The 22,274-nt window shown below is 46.4% G+C and overlaps 1 protein-coding gene and 1 non-coding gene across 3 annotated transcripts; both read right to left on the minus strand.

Annotated features, from left to right (window-relative positions):
* Positions 1 to 3,436: 3,436 nt before the first annotated feature.
* Positions 3,437 to 17,217, minus strand: CLDN2 (claudin 2). Of its 2 annotated transcripts, none has more exons than XM_051968333.1 (2): positions 16,722 to 17,217; positions 3,437 to 5,049 (listed from the first exon to the last, which is right to left on the minus strand). In XM_051968333.1, the coding sequence occupies exon 2, from the start codon at positions 4,890 to 4,892 to the stop codon at positions 4,197 to 4,199; it is 696 nt and encodes a 231-aa protein (XP_051824293.1). In that variant the 5' UTR covers positions 4,893 to 5,049; positions 16,722 to 17,217; the 3' UTR covers positions 3,437 to 4,196. The 2 variants fall into 2 exon arrangements, with proteins under 2 accessions (XP_051824293.1, XP_051824295.1); XM_051968335.1 differs by lacking the exon at positions 16,722 to 17,217 and adding an exon at positions 5,189 to 5,221.
* Positions 9,191 to 9,296, minus strand: LOC127543284 (U6 spliceosomal RNA). The gene has a single exon (XR_007949188.1). It is a non-coding gene; the product is annotated as a U6 spliceosomal RNA (small nuclear RNA).
* Positions 17,218 to 22,274: the final 5,057 nt, after the last annotated feature.

Raw genomic sequence — 22,274 nt, forward strand, 5'->3', positions numbered from 1 at the left:
GAACACTAGGGTCCGATTTCATCTGGACACCAAGGAAAACCAGTTCTGAACAGACTTTTCCAAGAGCTTTGTCTGTAGGCTCCACTGATGATCTTCAAGTTGAGACTGGATGGCCATTTGTCAGGTCTATTGTAGAAGGGCCTTTTCCAGTGTGATTTAGACTCAATGGTCCCCGAGATCCCTTTGAATCTGAGATTCTGTGAGTCCTCTGACAGGCCCCTGCCCCTGGGACCGCCATTTTGTGGCAATTTTCAGTATTTATTGTGAGAGAAGACCAGAACCTTTCCCTCAGCTTTTGGGAGTGGGGCCTTGAAAAATGGTACAATCCTAGGGGGAAGGAGAATCTGGGCTCTCCTGGAGGGACCCAAGAGGGCCTTGGCTAATAGGACCGCCTCCTATTTCTGGTTCAGGGAGAGTTATTTATTCCCATTTCATAGATGGAAAGACTGAAGCCTAGAAAGGGAAAGGGACTGGCTAAATGTTCCATAATTGAAGGCTGGAGAACTAGGTTTCCTGCCTCCAAGGACAGAGTGGGGCTGATGGTCCCAAAGGAAGCGGGGGCTTGGCACGTGCTACTAGTGTCAAGGGGATTGGCACAGCAATTGTTTCCTTATTGTGAGAGCCACCATTTTATCAGTGGGCAGAGCACGGCCTGCTCTGGCCCCCAACTGGGACGAAAGGAGATAACCAGCTTACTTCCTGCTCCAGTGGATTTTTTCCCCTCTCAAAATGTATTCATCAAAGGCAGCAACCAGAGCCAGAAGCTGGGTTGGGCTGAGCAAGTGGGGGGAGAACAAGGACTTGGAGGAGTTGGGGGAGGCTGCATCCAGCAGCCCTAGGGAGGGCGGTCCAGCTAACTGAGGTTGGGAAGTGAAATCTGGGGGAAGGGGGGCAGAATGCTTCGAGCCAGAAAGGACTTAGCAAGTCCAGCCCCCTCATTTTCCAGACAGGGACATTGAGGCCCAGGAAGGGGAAGGGATTTGATTGAGGGCACCCAGGTGACAAGGTCAGAGGTGAAATTAGAATCCAGACCCTCTGAATCCCGAAGAAATGCCCTTTTCCTTTGCACATCCTCCCTCCTTTGGCAGGAGTCCCTGAGTCAGTGGGGCTTCTTTCCAGTCGGAGGGCCCCGAAAGGGGGAGCAGTCACACCCTCTGGAGGCAAAGCGAGCTCGACAAATAGGCCTGCCTTGTACAAGGGTCAGAGCAGCGAGACTGGGCTACGGCTCTGGACACAAAGGCCCCACTATCCCCCAAGCCTCTCACTTGGCCCGGTGCTAATCTAAATTACTTTATGGCCCAGGGTGAATTGGGGAACTGAGAGCTATTCAACTTGGACCCAGACCCAGGAGGCTTTTCTAGGAAACTGGAAGACTCTTGCTCAATGACCAGGGAGAAGGAAAATTGTGGTTCTTAGGCTGTGCCCCGGCCTGTCCGGGCTCCGGGGCTTCCAAGTGGAGGCCTTGAGAAATGGCACAATTTCTGTCCTGCTCACCCAAGTGGGGGGATGATGGCCCCGAGGAGAAAGCCTGCTCTCTCTCTTTCTCTGCTCTGAGTCTATATTTCTTTCTGAGTGTCTGCATGTCACTATCTCTCTTTCTGTCTTTCTATTCCTGTCTCTGTCTCTGTGTGTGTGTCTCTCTCTGTCTCTCCTACTTTGTTTCTCTCTCTTTCTCTGTCTTTCTCTTTTTGTCTCTATCTCAGTCTATTTTTCTGTCTCTTTGTCTCTCTGTGTCTGTATTTCTCTCTCCTCCTCTTCCTTTTCTCCTCCTCCTTTCTCTCTTTCCCCCTTTCTCTCTCTCCTCTCTGTCTCTGTCTCTCTCTGTCTCAATCTGTCTTTGTCTCTCTGTATCTGTCTCTCTTTGTTTCTCTCTCTTTCCCTCCTTCTCTCCCCCCTGTTTTTCTTTCTCACTTTGTCTCTCTCTGTCTCTGTCTCTGTCTCTCTCTCTGTTTCTGTCTGTCTCTGTCTCCTCACCCCAATCTGTCTCTCTTCCCATCTCACCCATGCATACTCCCCTCAGGGGCAGTGTTGCTCAGACTTGAATTCAGGTTTCCCTTTGGACCCATACTGGCCACATGCCTCTGGATAAGTCATTTGTCCTTCCCGCCCGAGGTGGTCTCTAAGACCATAAGCTACATTGGTGGAGGGAGTTTTGGTTGGGTTCTTCACTCCCCATTCCCGTCCACGTCAGCTGTCGCTGTTCCAACCACTGTGCCCAAGAAGGTGTTTCCCCGACAGCTTGAAAGAACAGGCCGGATGTGTCTAGGTCCTGTTCTCTCACAAGGAAAGGGAGGTGGATACTTCTTGTCTTCCCGAGACCTGGAGGTGACTCAGCGGGACCCCCCCAATCCCACAGTTTTCGTCCCTGCCTGTCCTCTGTTTGCCTCCCCATGGTCCCCTCCTCTTCATGTGTGTCGTGAGGACACACGGCTCATTCATTCCCAAGCCGGAGTTTTGAGCTGGGCTTGATCCCAAAGTGTGAGGACCTCTGAGACCTTCCGGGGCCTCAGTGGGACTGATCAGAGCCACTTTCTTGGTTCCTTACACCCTGAGGAGCTGGGCCCCGGGGCCTGCCTCCTCTCTCCATGGAGGGCAGCGGGGAACCTAAAGGCAGATAGCCTAACCTGCTCGGTAGCCGTTCAATAACCAATCAAGCAACCGTTTAGTCCAATCGAAAGTCTTTATTGAGTGCTCACTAACAACCACTACTGGCCTCAGTGCAGTGGGGAAGATGGCGCAGTCTAAGGCCTGCCCAGAGGGAGCTTCCGGGACAGCTAGGAGACAGCTCCTACCCAGGGACAGGAAGTTAACATTGTGAGGGGTCTGGGCCTGGGAACCCGGTGGGTGAGACAGAGGCATTGTCAGGGGCAAGGGAGCCACGAGTTGTAGTGATGGAGGCCAAGGTCTTACAGGATAGACAGAGAGTCATGGGGCTGAGGCAGGGGAGCCGTGTGAGCAAAGCTGGGCGGCTGGAGCCGGGACTTGTCTCCTGAAGGACTTGTCGGGGGCCAGACATACTCAGGATGGGGAAAGTGCCCACAGGGCTTTCCCTGCTTAGAGGGGCAGGATGGGGGCAGGAGGCAAGGGGAGAGGGACTGAGGACACTCCCGGTCCTCCCTCCTGGTCTCGGTGTCCCTCATGGGGGCCTATTGAGTGACTCTTTTCCTAATTGTAGGCTTTTGTTGCCCCCTCCAGCCCCTGGAAGCACTGGGAGCTCCCCTCAGGGCTACTCCAGTCAGGGGGCTGGGCTGAGAAGACAAATGGAAGCCTGCTCCAGAACAGCTCCTTCTTTCTGGACTCAGAAACTAGGTGGAAATCCTTGGAGACCTTCACACACACACACACACACACACACACACACACACACACACACCACATACATGTGCACACCCATGCACACACGGATACACACAACACACACGTGCACACACACACCTTCTTTTAGCTCAGTATTTTTATTTTTCCATTTTTACTATTTCTCAGGAAATCTAGGAGGATGTCAGGATATTCCTCGGCCCCACATGCTGTTCTACCCCAAGCCACGGAGCATCTCTAGGAAATCTTTAGGAAAACTGGTTCCCCCTCCCTCCCCCCGCCCATCTCGGGCTCCTGTGGCTTCCCCATCGCCGGGGCAGCGGCCTGGAGTGGGTGCCCTCCAGAGTGCCCAAGCTCCCGGCTTCTCTGTGAACTCTCCTGGCAGAGGAAGCATGCTTGATGGGATTTGGGCCTTCCCCCTCCCACACCCCAGTCAGAAGCCCCATGGGAGCTGGCTCTTCCTCTTCCTCTGCCTCTCAATGGGAGCGAGAAATGGTCAGTCTGGTCGGGGCCTTGGAGGGAGTGGGGGTGGGAAGGGTTCAAGGAGGGAGACTCTGAAGTTCTTGAGCTGAGAAGGCCCGGGGGAGGGGGCGGAGCAGGCGAGGGAACCGGGGTGGCTTCCCAGACATATAAGGCAGGTAGGGGCCCGTGGGCTGGGGGAAAGAAAAGGGCAGGGTGGCGGTGGGGAGGGGGGCTGCCGGGTGGGGAGGAGGTCTGTGGGAAGGCCTTGGCACCAGCTCCTCCAGTCAGACTCCAGGGAACCCCCGAGGTCCGTCCTATCTTCAGCATTGCCTTCTGACTCGATCAGATGGAAATGTCTCTCCCCCTATCAGAGCCACGGGCTGCCCCCCCACTCTGGCCCCCACCCCCCAAGGCACTCCTCACACGTACCCTGTCAGACTGTAGGAGTTGAATTCGCTCTTGCCCTTTATGGTCTGCCCCGGCCGAGGGGAGGCCCTGGTGGCTAAGGGCTGAGCTTGGTAAGCGCCATAGTAGGGGGACTGGCCTCCCCCCCGGGCTGGGCAAGAGAAGCAGAGGATGGTGCCGGCCACCATAGAGAAGAGGGAGGAGATGATGCCGAGATAGAGGGCCTCTCCAATCTCGAACTTCATGCTGTCGGGCACCAGCGGCGAGTGGAAGTCCCGCAGGATCCCGTGGAGGTTCCAGACGACGGGGATGAAACCCAGGAGGCCTCCCAGGAGGAAGAAGACTCCGCCCACCACTGCCACCCTGTCTTTGGCCGGGGAGTCCTTGCAGAAGACAGTGCACCTCATGCCCACCACAGAGATGATGCAGGCCAGGGACGAGATGGTGCTCGAAGCCACCATCATGCCCTGGGCAGCCTGGATGTCTGCGGGCAGCCCCAGCAGGGTGCTGTAGATATCGCACTGAGTGATGCCGGTGCTTTGGGTGGCACACTCCATCCAGAGACCCTTGGAGAAGCCGACGGCCGTGACGATACTGGCCCCCACGTAGGAGCCCGTTCTCCAGCTCGGGAGCAGCATGGCCACCAGGGTGCCCACCAGCCCCACGAGGCCCAGGATGTACCCCAGCAGCTGGAGGCCAAGAGACGCCATGACGCTTGGAGCCCCTCGAGTGCCCTAGTGTTGGCTCTGGTTCCCTGGGCCTCTGGTTCCTAGCTCCTCATCGCCGAGCTCCTCTGGCAGGCAGGGCTGTCTCCGTTCCTTCCTCAGGAGTGTTTGAGGGTGGCTACGAGCTGGCTGGAGAAGCCACCTAGAAAACAAAAAAAAAAAAAACCCACATAAACCAGATTAAATATTGACCAGAAGCTTATGAGAAACCAGAAAATGCTGGGTGCCTTTTGACCTTTGTTATCTTTAGAAATAACACACGCAAAAACTTCCCGACTAACTTTGAAAATTGAGCCAAAATGTCATCACCTCCTGCGTAGGCCTAAGCCCCAGGGTGGCAGGCAGACAAAGGAAGGGGCGGGGCACGCTGGGGTGGGGGGGGCAAAGACACATGTCCACTGTGGCAAATACCGTCCTAATTTTCTCTGCTTCCCTAGCTATTGGTCCCACCCCACCTGTCCGCGGAAGCTGACTTAGGTCAACTGTCAGGCCTGAGAGGTGTCTAGAGAAGGGGGGAGCCTGGTAGATGGCACAAGATGGCACTGAGTCAGTCCCTTTGGGGTCCGAAGATTTAGTCTGGGTACAGCCAAGGGGAAATAGCTAAGGGGTCGTGGTTATCCGTATTCCCTTTGGGTTCCTGGCATGTCCAGGTGTATGAACAGTTGCTTTTCCCTTTAGATTTCCCAAGTGCCTCAGGGCGTAAGTTGGACCAGGCCCTGACATTGGCAGACTGGGATAATAGCCCTGCCATGCTTGACTTGGAACTTGGGAGTTCAAATCCCAACCAACTCCTGTGCTTGATCCAGCTCATAATTTAGCAGGATGAAGGGGTTCTGTGGGGGAAGGTTCTCAGATCAGTTAATAACGGGCAGCAGCCATAGGCCTGGGCCACTAGTCTGGCATGGGTACCTTGACCATTTCCGGAGCCATCTGGTTCAAAGTCTTCATTCTACAAATGAGAAAACTAGAGCTCAAGAAGGGGAAGATTTTGTCCAAGGTTCCCCAGGGTTGAAGTAGAAGGGTTAGATTAGGAACTCAGGGTCTCTGATGCTAAAGCCACTGAGTATTCTTCCCACTAATCCATACGTTGGTCTTGGAGGGAAGGAGCATAAGGAGGAGGTAAGAGGCAGTCCACTATGGTGGAGAGAACGATAGATTTGGATTGGTTCGATCCCAACTCTTCCACTTATTACCCGGGTGGCTTTGAGCAAGTCAAGCCCCCCCCCCTTTTCCCCAGGCCTCAGTTTCCTCCTCTGTAAAATGAAAGGGCCATTTGACTCAAACAACCTTGAAGGCAAATGAGTTCTAGGATCCTTTGGCCTGAGATGGGGAAGACAACTATAAGTGAAAAGAAGACACAGTCCTATTGCATTCCTCCAATTAGACCAAAAGCTCTCTTGAAGGCAGAGATGTTATTCCCCGCTCCCACTCAGTGAGTGGGGCACATCCGATGCTGCCCTCAGACCAAAAAACCAGAAACAGAGGGGTGGGAGGAGGGTCCAAGTGGGATCAGAACAAGTTGGGGGTGGGGAGGGACAGAAAGGGAAAGGTTTTCCCCACCTTGGAAAATGACAGGGATGATGGTGGAGGATCATAGGGGAGAAGGGTTTGTTGGAATCCCCAGTCTGGTGCACCCTAGTTAAGCTTTCTGCTGGACTGGAAGTTCTCCCTAACTCTAATACAGAGCAAAAGCATGTGCTGGGGAAGCAGATCCCAGCAGGATCTTCTGGAAGCATCCAGAAAGATGGAAGGGTCAGCCCTATACTCTGCCCTGCTCAGACCACATGCTGACTTCACATCTTGGCGGGGGGGGGGAGGTCACAGTTCAAACTATGAAGCATCCAGAAGAAAGAAATCGGGTTAGCTATGTGGAAAACTCCGCGGAGATACATCAGAGGAAATGAGGGTGTCCACTCCGGAGAAGAGAAACTGGGGGTGGAAGGGTACGCGAGCTGCGGTCAAGAATTAGAAAGGCCAGTTGAGTAGTCAGAAAAACCTGAAAAGACTTACGTTAACTGATGCAAAGTGAAATCAACAAAACCAGAATGTCATTCACAGTAACAGCAATTTTGTGCACTGATCACTTTGGATACTTTTCTCAGCAACTCGACAACGATCCAAGACAACTCCAAAGGATTCATGATGAAAAATGCTGCCCACCTCCAGAGAAAGAACTGAGTGAGTCTAAATGCAGATTGAGCCATCCTGCTTTTAACTTTATTTTTTTCACGGGTTTTATTTTTGGTCTGTTTTCTTTGACAACATGACTAATATAGAAATCTGTTTTGCATGACTGCACATGTATATCATATTATAGCTTGCCTTCTCAACGAGGGAGGGAAAAAGGGAGAAAGAGAATTTGGAACCTCAAAATTTCAAAAATGAATCTTTAAAAATTGTGTTTATATATAATTGAGGAAACAACAAAATATTATTTTTATTGTGTGCGTGTGTGTGTGTGTATAAGAATTGGAAGGGCTGTCATATGGCTTGTTCTGTTTGGCCCCAGAGGGCAGAAACAAGGAGCCATGGAGGAAGACTCAAAGAGGCTGATTTAGGCTTGCTGGAAGGAAATGTTATTGAAGCAATTAGAGATGGGATGGGCAGCCAGAAAGGGAGTGAGTTCCACTGGATTGGAGGTCTTTTTTGGGGGGGAAAGTTTGAAAACAACATTTCAGATTTATTATATAGGTTTTCATGAAATGGAATTTTTGGTTTTATATTGAATTCTCTCTTATGTTCTGCTGTGTATATGGAAATGCTCTCTTGTTTTGTATTTAAGTTTAAAATAAATAATATTTTACATATGTATATATATATATAGGAGTTGATCATAAACACCATATACATACATATAATGTTTATGATCAACTCCCATCTACCAATTTTTTTGATAATAGCTTTTTATTTTCAAAATACATGCAAAGATGGAGCAGCTAGATGGCAAAGTGGATAGTGTTCCGCCCCTGAAGTCAGGAGAACCTGAGTTCAAATATAGTCTCAGACACTTAACACATTTTCTAGCTGTGTGACTCTGGGCAAGTCACTTAACCCTGATTACCTTGCCAAAAAATATACACAAAGATAGTTTTCAACATTCATTCTTGCAAAACCTTGTGTTCCAAATATTTCTCCTTCCCTTTCCCCCATCCCCTTTCCCCTAGACAGCAAGCACAATTATCATGCTGCACAAGAAAAATCAGATCAAAAAGAGAAAAACATGAGAAAAAAGCAAGAAAACAACAGCAAAAAAGGTGAAAATACTATCCACATTCAGTCCCCACAGTCCTCTCTCTAAATGCAGATGGCTTTCTCCATCACAAGTCTCTTGGAATTAGTCTGAATCATCTCATTGTTGGAAAGAGTCACAGTCTATTATCACAGAGTCTTGCTGTTACTGTGTACAATGTTCTCTTGATTCTGCTCATTTCACTTTGCATCAGCTCATGTAAGTCTTTTCAGGCTTTTCTGAGATCCTCTTTTTTTCCTTATAGAACATCATTTCTTATACAACAATAATATTCCATAACATTCATATACTATAACTTATTCAGCCATTCTCCAACTGATGGGTATCTGCTAAGTTTCCAGTTCTGTGCCACTACAAACAGGGCTGCCACAAACATTTTTGCACATGGGGGTCCCTTTCCCTCCTTTAAGATCTCTTTGGGATATAAGCCCAGTAGTAACACTGCTGGATCAAAGGGTATGCACAGTTTGATAGCCCTCTGGCTATAGTTCCAAACTGCTCTCTAGAATGGTTGGATCAGTTCGCAACTCCACCAACGATGTATTAATGTCCCAGTTTTCCCACATCTCCTCCAATATTCATAATTATTTTTTCCTCTCATTTTAACCAATCTGAGAGATGTGTAGTGCTGCCTTAGAGTTGTCTTCATTTGTATTTTTCTAATCAATAGTGATTTAGAGCATTTTTCATATGACTAGAAATGGCTTTAACTTCTTTGTCTGAAAATTGTCTGTTCATATCCTTTGACCATTTATCAATTGGAGAATAGCTGCTATTCTTATAAATTTAAATCAATTCTCTATATATTTTAGAAATGAGACCTTTATAAGAACCCTAGGATGTAAATCCCCCCTCCCCAATTTTCTGCTTCCTTTCTGATCTTGGCTGCATTGGTTTTGTTTGTACAAACCCTTTTTAATTCAATATCATCAAAATCATCTATTTCATATTTTGCAATGTTCTCTACTTCTTTGGCCATAAATTTCTTCCTTCTCCACAGATCTGAGAGGTAGACTATCCCTTGTCCTCCTAAAATAATACGGAACACTTCACAAATTTGCATGGCACCCTTGTGTAGGAGCCATGTTAATTTTCTCGTATCATTCTAATTTTAGTATATGTGCTGCCGATGCAAGTGCCCAATTGGAGGTCTGAAAGCAAAGGCTGGTTGATCACTGGTTAGGGATGTCTTTAGGAAGAGACAAGGATGAGAGAGGATGGCACGATGAAGAAAGCAGTGGGGAAAAGGCAGGACCCGGCAGGTTTGTAGCAGAACAGAAGAGGTTTGGGAAGAGCTTCCTCTTCTTGTCTCCTCCTCCTATCACTTCTATCACTCAGATGCCTTTTCCCTCTTTCTCCTTCTTGCCTCCATCTCACACAAGGAGGAAGCCATAGTCCTTACCAAAGCAAACATTTCTCCCTGCACACTGGATCCCATTCCATCCTCTCTCCTCCAACAGATTGGCCCCTCTCTCACCCTCACCCTCAGTTATCTTCAATTTCCCCCTGTCTACTAATTCCTCATTGCCTACAAACATACCTAGGTCCCCCATCTCCCCAAAAAACCTTCTCTTGGTCCCTACCATCATCCTATATCGTTACTGTCCTTTGTGGCTAATCTCCTTAAGAAAACTCTCTATACAATTCCATTAGACTTGGGATGGAAAATGGCATCTGCGTCCTCTCTGGATGGATGGAGAACTTCGAAGCCTGGATGGGGATCAAAACATAGTATTTTCACCTTGGTTTGTTTGTTTCTTTTTTCCTGTTTTTTCCTCCTTTTGGTCTGATTTTTCTTATACAACATGGCAAATATGGAAATATGTTTAAAAGGATTGCACATATTTAATCTATATCAGATTGCTTGCTGTGTTGGGGAGGAGGAAGGTGAAGGAGAAAAATCTGGAGTGCAAAGTCTTACCAAAATGAATGGTGAAAACTAACTTTACACGTATTTGGAAAAAGAAAATATTGAGGAAAAAAGCAAACTGTCTACAATAGGTTCTGCTCTCTCTCCTCTCTCTTCTTAACCCTTTACGTTGTGGGGTGTAGGGTGTGTGTAGGGAAGACTAAGAGCTCTGGTGTAAGGACTTCCCATCCACTTTTGGTGTCTCACCTGGGGCTCCAAGAAGCTGTAGCACACACAATGATCACACTCTACTTAGTAAAGCTGTTCTGGCAGACGGGCTAAATGAGGCTGAGGGTAACTGAGGGGTCTCAAACCCAGCGGTGAGTTCAGGAGTATTTACCCCAAGCATGTGACTCATGCTTTCCCAAGCCCAGGAATAGGCAGATGAGAACAATGATCTAGTTTCCAACCTCACTTAATGACCAAATCGAATATCCTTTTCTCAGTCCTCGTTCTTCTTGACCTCTCTGCAACCTTTGACATCATTGCTACCCTTTTCCTTTCTACTCTCTTCTTCTTAAGTTTTTAGGACACCATTCTCTTGTGGTTCTTCTCCTATCCATTGGACCACTCCTTCTCTGACTCCTTTGCTGGATCTGCCTCTAGATCACATCCTGTAACCCTAGGTGTCTCGTCTTCTAGGTGAGACACCTAGAAGACCCTCTTCTCACTTGGTGATCTCATCAGCTTCCATGGATTTAATGGCTGTCTTTATGCTAATGATTCTCCAATCTACATTTCCTGCCCTAATATCTCAGTTGACCTCCGGGCTCCCACGTCCAATGGCCTGTCAGACATCTCAAGCTGGATATCCAAAAGGCGTCTTCAAACTCAACATGTTCAAAACTGAACTCATCTTTCCCTCTAAACCCCCTTCACCTTTAAACTTCTCTGTTACTGTAAAGGGCACCCCCATCCTCTCAGTCCCTCTGGCTCCCAGCCTAGCCGCCATCTTGGACTCCTCACTCTCTCTCACCTCCATCTAATCTATTGTCAGGGCCTGTCAATGTCACCTCTGCAATATCTTTCAAATACTCTCCCTTCGCTACTCTAACACTTCCTCTACCCTAGTGTAGACCCTCATCATCTCACTTCTGGCCTATTGCAATAGGTGCTAGTGTGCCCACCTGCCACAGTTCTCTCCCCAGTCACCTACTCTCCATCCAGTCACCAAAGTGAAAACGATTTTCCTAGAGTGCAAATTGGATCAGGTCACCTCCCCCTTCCCCACTACTCAATCAACTCGGTGGCTCCTTATCTCCAGAATCAAGCACAAAATCTTCTGTTTGGCATTCAGAGCTCTTTGGAATCTAGTCCCTCCCTCCTATCTTTCCAATCTTCTTATACCATACTCCCTGCCACGTGCTCTTCAGTCCAGTCCCACCAGCCTCCTGGCTATCCCAGGAACACAATGTCCCATCTCTTGGCTCCCAGCAGTCTCTCTGGTTACTTTCTTTTTTTCGTTATGGAGTTGCTGAGTAGGGGAGGAATATATTTGGAGAGAACTATTGTTTTTTTCTTGTGGACGGGGAGGCCCCGGCCAGGGACAGTGGGTCTGCTTTGAAGATGCTGGTCTCAGCTGCAGTTTCCCCACCTCTCACTCCAGCTTCCTGGTGTTTCCCACATTGGCCTCAGAGGAGGGGAGCAGGGCCAGCCCAGAGCAGTAGCTTCTCTCCCAATCTCCTTTAAGGGAGGGGCTCCAGAGCAAGAGGCTTCCAACTTTCTATCGAATTAGCTCCTGCCCAGGATAGCCCAGCTCTTGTCAAGCCTTGGGTTGCAGGAACACCGATAACAGAGTCTGGCTCCTTTTTGCAGGGGCTGGCTTGTCAGCCCAGAGGCAGCCACTGAACCTGGACCCAAGGAAAGACTCCAAGGCTTAGAAATGACGGGACTCCCAGAAGGCTCCTTGCTGGTTTTTAACCTCTCCCCTCCCTGTCTCTTCTCTTCCAGGGCTTTCTGGTTTCCAAGGAAGCCTTGAGCTACAGCCACAACCACTAACAAGGCCCCCCACAGTCTCATAGGCAAATGGATCCAGAGCTGGAAGGGGCAATCTAAGTCCAATCTTCTCATTTTACAGAGGGGGAAACTAAGACCCAGGAAGGGAAGGGACTTGTTTAAGCTCACAAATGGGCATCTAGAGTTTAAAGTTCCTAGAAGGGACTTTAGAGGCCTTTTCCTTTTAAACATGGGGAAACTGAGGCTCAGGAAGTTGTGACTTTTTCAAGGTCACACATGCGAGCACAGAACTGAAGTTGGAATGGACTTCAAAGGTCATCCAGTCTCACCTCATTTTTCCAAAGGAAACTGAGACCCAGAGAAATAGTGACTTTTTCAAGATCACACAGCTAGTGAGTCAGAGCTTGAACCCAAAGCTCCCTAATTTGATCCAGTCCTTTTTCCATTATTAGAAATAAAATAATATCTGAGAAGAAATTGAGGCCCAGCGATTGGGCCTAAAGTCCCTTTTAGCTTAAAATCCAGCTGCCCCTGTGTGAACTTAGACCAGTCACTAAAGTGTCTTGGCCCAAGCCACATAAGTAGTAAGTAGAAGAGCTGGATTTGAACTCAGATTCTCTGAACTCCAAGTTCAGCTGTACCTTCTTAATTCCCTATAAATGGCCCTATGGAGGCTACAAAAAGAACCCTGGACAAGCTGATGTTCTAGTAGGGGAGATCAAAAAACAGTAGAAATAATCAGGTGGCCCATGCATGAGAAAGGGCCAGGAGGGAGCCCAGCTCTGCCCCAGCCTCCCTAAGTAAACCATCTTTGGCAAGTAACTTCCCCTCTCTTTAATCTCAGCTTTCTTTTCCAGAAAACAGGAAAGACATTTGTTATCTCTTCTAGAGCCATGACAAGGAAAGCCTTTCAGCCACAGGAACTGAGTTATTCCAGGGAAAGAGAGACCCGACTGTGCCTGGGGGGGCCAATGGGGGAGGAAACATTTGAGCCGGTCCTCGAAGAGGCAGCTGTGGATGGGAGCCTCAGAGATGGCCAAAAAATCACGGAAGTAGGAAAATGGGTTTGGGGAATGGTGAGGGGTCCAATTTGAAGGCAGTGATTGCCAGGAAATTAACCAGGCGGGTAGCTTTTCGGGAAGTCCAAAAATTTAGTCCCCAAATCCCTGAATCTTAACAGTTCTTTCCTAGCTCCCAAGGGCCTCTCCTTTGGAGAAGAACCAATTCAGTGAAACGTATTAACAACTGCTGAAGGAGACAGAATCCTTAATGACTAAGCAAGAGGAAGATAGAAAAAAGGAATGGGAGGGGGTCTGCCCAGTTGGGAAGTGAGATTGGACCTTACCCCAACTCTGCCCCACCCTAGATCACATGGATCCCAGGCAGCTCTTCGGGGAATCTCTGCAGTCCATAGACCACAGATTGCCCAAAGGCGGAAGGACCTCCAGAGGTCCCACCTCCTTTGTTGGCCATCTTTGACTCTTTTCCCTTTCCTCCAAGCCACACAGCCAATCATCTGCTACATCCTCCCAATTTCCTCCTATCCGTCCTCATCACGTCTCCTCCAAAAGTTTTCTTGGAATGGTAGATAGAGTCATTAAACTTGGAGTTGGGAGATCCGGATTCAAATCCGGCTTCAGATACTTAGCACCCCTATGACCTCTATGCTTTCAATTTCCTCCTCTGCCAAATGGATTGGATTTGATAGCTCCCCGTCCTGGTCCAGGCCCTCATCAGTCTTGGCCTGAATATTGCAGTAGCTTCCCTTTTTTGGCTTGTTGAATGATTTTCCCTCTTCAATTCCATATAAATTATTTCAAACATTCATTTTTTTTTTTAATTTTGAGTTACAAATTCTCTTCCTCCCTCATCTTCCCCTTCCCTGACACAGGGAGCAATTTTATATGGGTTTTATATGTGTGATCATGTAAAACATATTTCCAGATTGAAAAAAAAACCAAAAAATATAGTAAAAATGGTATACTTCCTATGAATATGTATATGTGTATGTGTATAGGTAGGTAGGTATATATGTGTATAGATATATGTGTGTTTGTGTGTGTATATGTATATATATCTTTACATTAATATATCTGTGCTTCACTGCAGCCTTCTTCAGGGGGAAGGAAAGGGGAACAAAAGGAAAAGGGAAAAAGTGCACAGTAGAGAATAAAAGAATACCCCACAAGGAAACAAAAGATGGACACTCATGAATAGAATTACTTCTATTATTATATATGATTTTTTGAAACAGAATTTATTATCATGTATTTTGGATTATTACAATATTTCCCTGATGGACACATGACGATTTTTTTTTCCTTTTTCTTTCTTTTTTTGGAGGACACTCAGGGTTAAGTGACTTGCTCAGGGTCACTAGTGACTGAGATCACATTTGAACCCAGGTCCTCCTGACTCCAGGGCCAGTGCTCCCTACTGATCCAACTAGCTGCTTCTATTTTGTTTTTTCTTATTAAGTATTTAAGTTTAAAATTTTTAAAAATCCCCCCCCCCCAAACTGTCTGCTTTGATCTACATTCAGATTCTATTAGTTCTTTCTCTGGCGATGGAGAGTATTTTGCATCATGAATCCTTTGGAATTGTCTTGGATCACTGTTGCTGAGAAGAGCTAAATCAACCACAGTTGATCCTCATACAATATGTGCTCTAGCTTCCTAATTGATCTCTCTAGCCACCCCGGTCCATTCTCCAATCAGTAGAGTGCAGTTCTGATCAGGTTACTCCCTGTGCTCTATGACATACAATGGCTCCCTATTTCATCCAGGATCAAATATAAACACCAGCATTGGCCACTTAAAGCCCAGCTCCAACCTACCTTTCCAAACTCATTGCAGTTATTTCCCTCCCATAGTCTAACTTTCTTGTTGCTCCTCACACACGACGGGTTATGCCCCATCTCTGGGCCTTTGCCAAGACTGTAGCTCATATTCCCTCCTCTGTTTTAGGACCTCTAGTTTCCTTTAAAGTTCAGCTCTAGCATCATGAAACGAAGCAGAAAATATAAGGCTTTTCCTGGTTCCTCTCTACTCCACACACACACACACTCACACACACACACACATACACACACACGTCCCAGTCATTGGGGGAAGGCCTAAGCATGAAAATTTGGCCTATGACTTGTGATTGTACTTGGAAAGACATAATAGACAGATGGGGAGTACTTGGAGTTTTGATCATCAGGGTTCAAATCCCACTTATTACACTTTCTATTTGTGTGACCTTGAACAAGTCTCCTTGGAGAAAAATATCTCTTCTCCTCTGTTTCCTCAACTGTAAAATGAGGGGATTGGACTTGATCCTTCTAAGGTTCCTCTTAGTCCTAATTTTGTGATCCACTGATTCCATTTTATTGCTATGGGGAAGTCCCAGTGAGGGAATTCCCTCCACCAATGCAAATCACGACCAGCTCCAAAAGTCTGAATAGGAAGCGTTTAATAAATACTTGTTGATTCATTGACAGAAGAAGAAATTAAATCCTAGAGAGGATCAGGTCACAGAGCAAGTTAATGGCGGAGCTGGGAGGAGAGCCTAGGAATCTCTGGGGGCCATTCCTTTTCCCAGGTGCCAACATAGCACCTAAGGCATTCTGGCAGCAGCTGCCTTCTGGGATTACCTCCCTAAATGCTTTTGGCCGGGAATGACCTCAGTCTAGAGCTTCTAGAACAAACTCTCCTTTTGCCCAGAAGAGGGCAAGATGGTTGCCCAAGGTAACGGGGCCAGTAAACAGCAAAGCCAGGATGCTAGCCCAGCTGCAGGGATTCCAAACCCCAGGCATTAAATTGACTCCCAAAGGGCCTTTAAGACCCAAAGGACTTGGGGTCACCTCTCTGGGTCTCCCCGCAAAGTCAATATTCTTAGAACTGAGTTACCAGATTTCCCCCATACTCCCAGACAGCTTTTAGTCACACTTCAATGGGGAAGGAAAGGCAGAAAGAAGGGAAGGGGAAGGGGCATGAGGATGGGGAGAAAAGAGGGGAAGAGAAGGGGGATGGGAGAGAGGAAAGGGGAGGAGATAGGAGAGAGGGATTAGTAGGGAGAGGGGGAAGGGGATGAAAACAGGGAGGAAAGGAGAGAAGGATGGGGAAAGGGAAGAGACAGAGAGGGGGATGGGGAGGAAGATGAGGAGAGAGAGGGAAGGGGGAGGAGGAAGGGAGGCTGGGAATAGAGATGAAGGGAAGAGAAGAGAGAAGGAAGGAGAGGGGGAAGGAGATAATGAGGGGTGGGGAGGGAAGAAGAAAGGAATAAAAGAAGAAAGGACTGGAGGGAGAAAGGAAGAGGGAAGGAAAAGGGAGGATGGAAAGATAGAACGATATGAAAAGTAAAGCTTACTCTGAAAGGGAATGGGAAAGAAGGAAGAAAGGGGAGAAGGAAGAAAGGGAAAGGAAGAAAGGAAGAAAAGAAAATGGAAGGAAGAAAAGGAGGGAGAAAGGAAGGAGGGAGGGAGGGAGGAAAGAAAAAGAAGGAAGAAAGGAAAGGGGAAGAATTGTAAAGTCAAAGATGTATGAAGTTTAGTTGTAAGGGAGAGAAGGAAGGGTAAGAGAAAGAGGGAAAGAAGGAAGGAAAAGAGATGAACGAAAGGAGGGAGAAAGAGAGATGAGAATCCCGAGAAAAATTTGCTGAGGAGGAAGGAGGGAAACTGAGACTGTGGCCAGCTCAGCGAGGGGGGAATACTTACTGAGCAGGGCCTGGGTAGTTGTGCGGTCCGGCTGGCTGAGTCGAGCTCCCAGGCTCCCAGGATAGGTGCTCACTCTTGTTTCTTGGGTTTTCTGCTGCTCAGTAAAGGGGGCCAGAGCTGGGATGTGAGATTTCCAAATGTTAGTCACAGCTTTGCAAATCCATCTGCTAATCTTCACCTTGGGTCAGAGACTTGTTCCACCTCCGAATTAAAATCCAGGAGGCTGGCCAGATTGGAGCATTTAGCCAGCTTCCCCAAACAATGAGGTTTGGGGGGGAGTTAGTTAGGAAAGTTCCAGAGGAAGGTCCCTTCTGTGGGCAGAGATGGAGGAGAGGGGGGATCAAAGAGACCAAACTAGAAATGGGGAAAAAAGTGTCGGGAGACCAAGGAGGGTCCAAGTCACAGTTTAGGGTGGAGTGACTGCTCTGGTGCCCATGAAGGGACCATGAGTTCAGGGCTCCCCCTCCCATCTCTTAGCCTTCTATCCATGGGGGCAGTGCATACAATGGAAAGAGCATGGGCTCCAGGAAACAGGCATTTATTAAGTGCCTACTGTATGCCAAGCATTGGGCTAAGTATTGGGGATACTGGTAGCTCACTCAGCTGCCAGGACCCTTCTGCCTGCTGAGAAAGCATTCTTAGTGCCAAGACTCCATTTCCCACTAGGACTGATTTCTAGTCAACAATAAATTTTCATTCTGCAACTAATAATTCCAGAATGAGTGAATTCTTTCACTCCTAAACCTGCAGCCGGTCTAAAGGGGATATTTAACAATTCTCTTATAGCCACTAACCTCTTGACCACTCAAACCGCATCACTATGTACAATTGGTGAGGGTATACGATGAAGAGGTTGGGCAGGAATGGGTGGGGTTCCTTCTCTCCAAGACACAGTTCTGAGTGAAGGAATTCGCTAAACCCAGAGGCTATGGGTAAAAAGGCTTTATTGTTAAAGAAACACCAGGAGGGATTCTCTTGGCGGGCATATCATTCTTAAGGGAGATGTGATCTGTAAAAAGTCATTTTTGAAGAACCATTTTATGTACAGAGTCTAAGGGAAGTCTCAACTAAATGCGAAATCTTGCCTGGAGTTGTGATTTCTCCCAAGAAATCTTATCTTGCTCTGAGAGGATGGAGACCATTTGGGTTTGTAGATCAAAGAGGACATGATTTTTGATGATTTTACATAATTTTATAGGGCTGATTCAGGTCATACAGAGTTCACTCTCGTCACCAGATCTCCTGGTTCTGCTCATTTCACTCAGCATCAGTTCACGTAAGTCTCTCCTGGCCTTTCTGAAATCATCCTGCTGGTCATTTCTTATTCCATAACATTCATATACCATAACTTATTCAGCCATTCCCCAAGCAATGGGCATCCACTTAGTTTCCAGTTTTTTGCCATTACAAAAAAGGGCCACCACAAACATTTTTGCACATGTGGGTCCCTTTAAGATCTTTTTGGGATATAGGCCCAGTAGTAACACTGCTGGATCAAAGGGTATGCACAGTTTGATAACTTTTTGAGCATAGTTCCAAATTGCTCTCTAGAATGGTTAGATCTATTCACAATTCCACCAACAATGTATCAGTGTCCCAGTTTTCCCCATATCTCCTCCAACATTCGTCCTTGTCTTTTCTTGTCATCTTGGCCAATCTGAAAGGTATGTACTGGTATCTCAGAGTTTACATTTTTTTTTCATTTCATTTTAATAGTGTTTTATTTTTCCAAATACATGCAAACATAATTTTCAACATTCATCTTGGCAAAACCTGGTGTTTTAAATTTTTCTCCTTCTTCTCTCCCCCCTCTCCAAGACACCGAATAATATAATATAGGTTAAATATGCATGATTTCTCTAAACATATTTCCATATTCATCATGCTGAACAAGAAAAATCAGAGCAAAGGGGGAAAAAACATGAGAAAGGAAAAAAAAACAAGCAAACAACAACAAAGAGGTGAAAATACTATGTTTGTGATCAATACTCAGTCCCCACAGCACTCTCTGGGTACAGATGGGTCTCTCTATCACAAGTCTACTGGAATTGGAATTCCAAGGATCACCTCATTGTTGAGAAGAGCCAAGAAGGAGCTTACATTCTAATGCAGGAAGACAACACATAATAGGGGGGACAGGGGGAAAGTGAGGTATGAGTGACCTAGGCCCATCTCCAAAATGGAGCCCCACATCTCCCCGCAAGGAACTCAACAGTTACAGAATGAATAGAGCTGTGGGCCAGGAAGGTCTGAGTTCAAATCCTGTGGCAGACAGAATGTAATTTTAAGCAAGTCACTTAACCTCTCTCTGCCTCAGTTTCCTCAACTGTAAAATGGGGATAATAGCAACTACCTCCCAAGGTTGTTGTGAGGATTACTAAGGTATGTCTAAAGCACTTAGTGCAATACCTGTCACATGATAGATGCTTAATTAATACTTGTTGTCTAAAACCAATGTAGCCAAGATTAGAAGGAAAGCAGAAATTTGGAGGGGGGGATTTTAGATAGTTTCTTGGATAAAGGTTTATAACTCAGAGAGAGAGATAGATAGATAAATGGATGGACTGACAGATAAACATAAATAGAGATAGGTAGGCAGAGGTAGAGACAGAAAGAAGATAGAGGTAGAGATAGAGAGATAGATGGATAGATGTAGATAAAGGTAGATATAGATCACTTTATAACTTCAAATTGTTAAAAATATGAGTCATTCTCCAATTGATAAATGATCAAAGGATATAAAAAGGCAATTTTTAGATGAAAAATTCAAAGCTATCAATAGTCATATAAAAAAACCCACTCTAAATCACTATTGATTAGAGAAAAGCAAATTAAGACAACTTTGAGACATCATCTTGAAGAGGTTCGGTGCAGGGCAGGGAGTTGTCGGAACCCCTGTGGTCGATGCAGAGGTCCTTCGTAAAGAAATTTATGAACCCAAAAAGCTAGACTGGCAAAAGAAGTTTATTTTAGCATTGGGAAGTCAGCTTTTACTAGAAAGACTGAATTCCTTGGTGGCAAGGTCCCAACAGAAGGATATAAAGTTTTTAGCAGAAAAATACTATTTTAGCAGAGAAAGTGAATAAGGTCTTGTTAGGGAAATAGGAGAAAGATAGATTAAAGAAGGAGTAACACTGAAGGAGAATATCATTTCAGCGGGCAGAGGGTTGCAGCTTATGCCAAGGGAAGAGAGAAGTTCCTTGGCATGGCATGTTAGGTCCTCTGAAAGAGATGAGCCCCAAGTTACCTCTTTTTATAATTGAAACCTTGGATAGAAGTTGGGGGCAGCTCTTGATGGGGGCTGGGAGCAGTTTGAGCTGGAATCAGAATGGAAAATCTTGGAATTGAATGAGGGTCTTTGGGCTAATTTCCAACTCAATAAGGTTAGGAGTGGTCCTGGACTCAACCAGTCCCACCCAGATAACAGAATGAAAGCACTTTATTTTGATTCCCTGGGGTGAGTCTCTCAGGGGAGAGAGACTCCCCTGAGTCAGAGAGAGAAAGAGAAAGGGCTCCGCTTGTCAGTCTCATACCTAGCAGACTGGCTAAAATGATAGAAAGGGGAAAATGACAAATGTTGAAGGGATGTGGAAAAATTGGGGCACTAATTCACTGCTGGTGGAACTGTGAACTGATCCAATCACTTGGAAGTGCAATCTGGAATTATGGCCAAAGGGTTATAAAATTGTGTAATACCCTTTGGCCCAGGTGATCAGGGGAAAAGGAATATAACTTATCTGTTCTAAAATATTTATAGCATCTTTCTTTGTGGTGGCAAAGAACTGGAAGTTGAGGGGATACCCATCAATTGGGAATGGTTAAACAAATTGGGGTATGGAATTATGACGGAGTGCTATTGTGTTATGAGAAAGAATGAGCAACTTGATTTTAGAAAAACATGGATAGACTTGTATGAAGCTATGAAGAGTGAAATGAGAAGAACCAAGGAAATATCATACATAGTAACAGCAGTATTGTTTAAAGAATAATAGTGAACAGGGGTAGCTGGGTGGCACAGTGAATAGAGCACCAGCCCTGGAGTCAGGAGGACCTGAGTTCAAATCTGACCTCAGACACTTAACACTTCCTAGCTGTGTGACCCTGGGCAAGTCACTTAACCCCCATTGCCTCAGCAAAAAAAAAAAAATAATAATAATAATGGTGAACAACTAAGCTATTTTGAATATTAGAAATATTCAAATTGAATACAAAAGACCTATGAAGAAAGATGTATTTATTTTTTAACAAACAAGTTATTAAATTTATTAAATAAAACAAGTATTTATTCATTTTTAATTTAACTTAATTTTTGAGAGGATTACATTTGAAGTTCTGAACTCTGTACTAAAGAAGGCCACCACTTGACACAGATTTACAAATATATATATAAACATATTATTCATACTTCCATTTATCAGTTCTTCCTCTCCAGGTAGATAGCATCCTCCTTATAAGGCACTACTCTGGCATCTGGCACCCGGAGGACCTGAGAGGATCAGTTGTTTGACCTTGGAGAAGAGCTTTCCCAGTCCAGGGTTTCTTTTCCATTTCCTTCCTGTTCCTATTTCTTACTCTGTCAAAGAAAAGGGGAGGTGATTGAGATAGATGGTTGCCAAGATCCTTATCGCTTCAAAATAAGTCACAGGAAGGATCATAGATTGAGAGCCAAAAGGCATCTTAAAGGTCGTCAAGACCAGGCCCTTCATTTTACACAAGAGGAAAATGAGGCACCGAGAGGTGAATTGACTTGCCCAGGATCAAACAGCTAGTAAGCATCTGAGGTGGGATTTGACTCTCAAGTCTAAGCTGAATGGCCCCAGAGTGTGTTCAGACCATCTCCTGGGGCCTGAAGGGCCAACACTCTGGAGCTAGCCTCTTCTAGAAAACACAGTCCATTGGCAGCTGATAAGGAATCAGAAGGGCTGCCCAGGCTAACACAATCAGCTGAGAGGAACCTTTGGGCTTGCAGTTGTATAGGATTAAAGGAAATAGGAGAGATCTGGGCCTACTGCCAGCTCCTACTGAACTAGGTGACCTCTTAGAAGTCATTTCCCCTCCCTCCCCAAGCCTCAGTTTATTTATCAGCCCTGCCTAGCTACTTGCTGAGCTATTGAGAGGCTCAAATAAGATAAGGGACCTGAAAACAGCTTTGACAAGTAGGAAGAAATGAGAGGTGTTAGCATTAGTAGCAGCTTCCAGATTGCCACAATGGACCATCACCCCTCATTGACCCTGTGCACTTTAGACTAGGAAAAGGCAAAATCCTAGCAAGAAGTGCCAGCACAGATGAGGGCATTGAGTTGGCAGGATGTGGTTACCAAAGTTTGGCAATTATTCAAGGATTGGACTTTATTCTGCGGGTCGGCACCATCAGATCCTGGTGGTAGAAGGCCAAGGCTTCCCAGCTTCGCACCTGGATGGTTGGTTCATCCTCAGAACCTCCCAATTGAACCTTCTCCAACCTGTGTGAAATGTGAAGTGAAAGTAGGGACTCACCCACGTTCTCCCCCAGACCCCTCCAAATATCTTTAAATAATGACTCGAAATAAATTT

Source organism: Antechinus flavipes, chromosome X, assembly GCF_016432865.1.
Source record: "Antechinus flavipes isolate AdamAnt ecotype Samford, QLD, Australia chromosome X, AdamAnt_v2, whole genome shotgun sequence".
Classification (NCBI taxonomy): domain Eukaryota; kingdom Metazoa; phylum Chordata; class Mammalia; order Dasyuromorphia; family Dasyuridae; genus Antechinus; species Antechinus flavipes.

What these genes read in the sequence shown, in the direction of transcription:
- CLDN2 (XM_051968333.1), bottom strand. Translation starts at nt 4,892, where the DNA reads ATGGCGTCTCTTGGCCTCCAGCTGCTGGGGTACATCCTGGGCCTCGTG.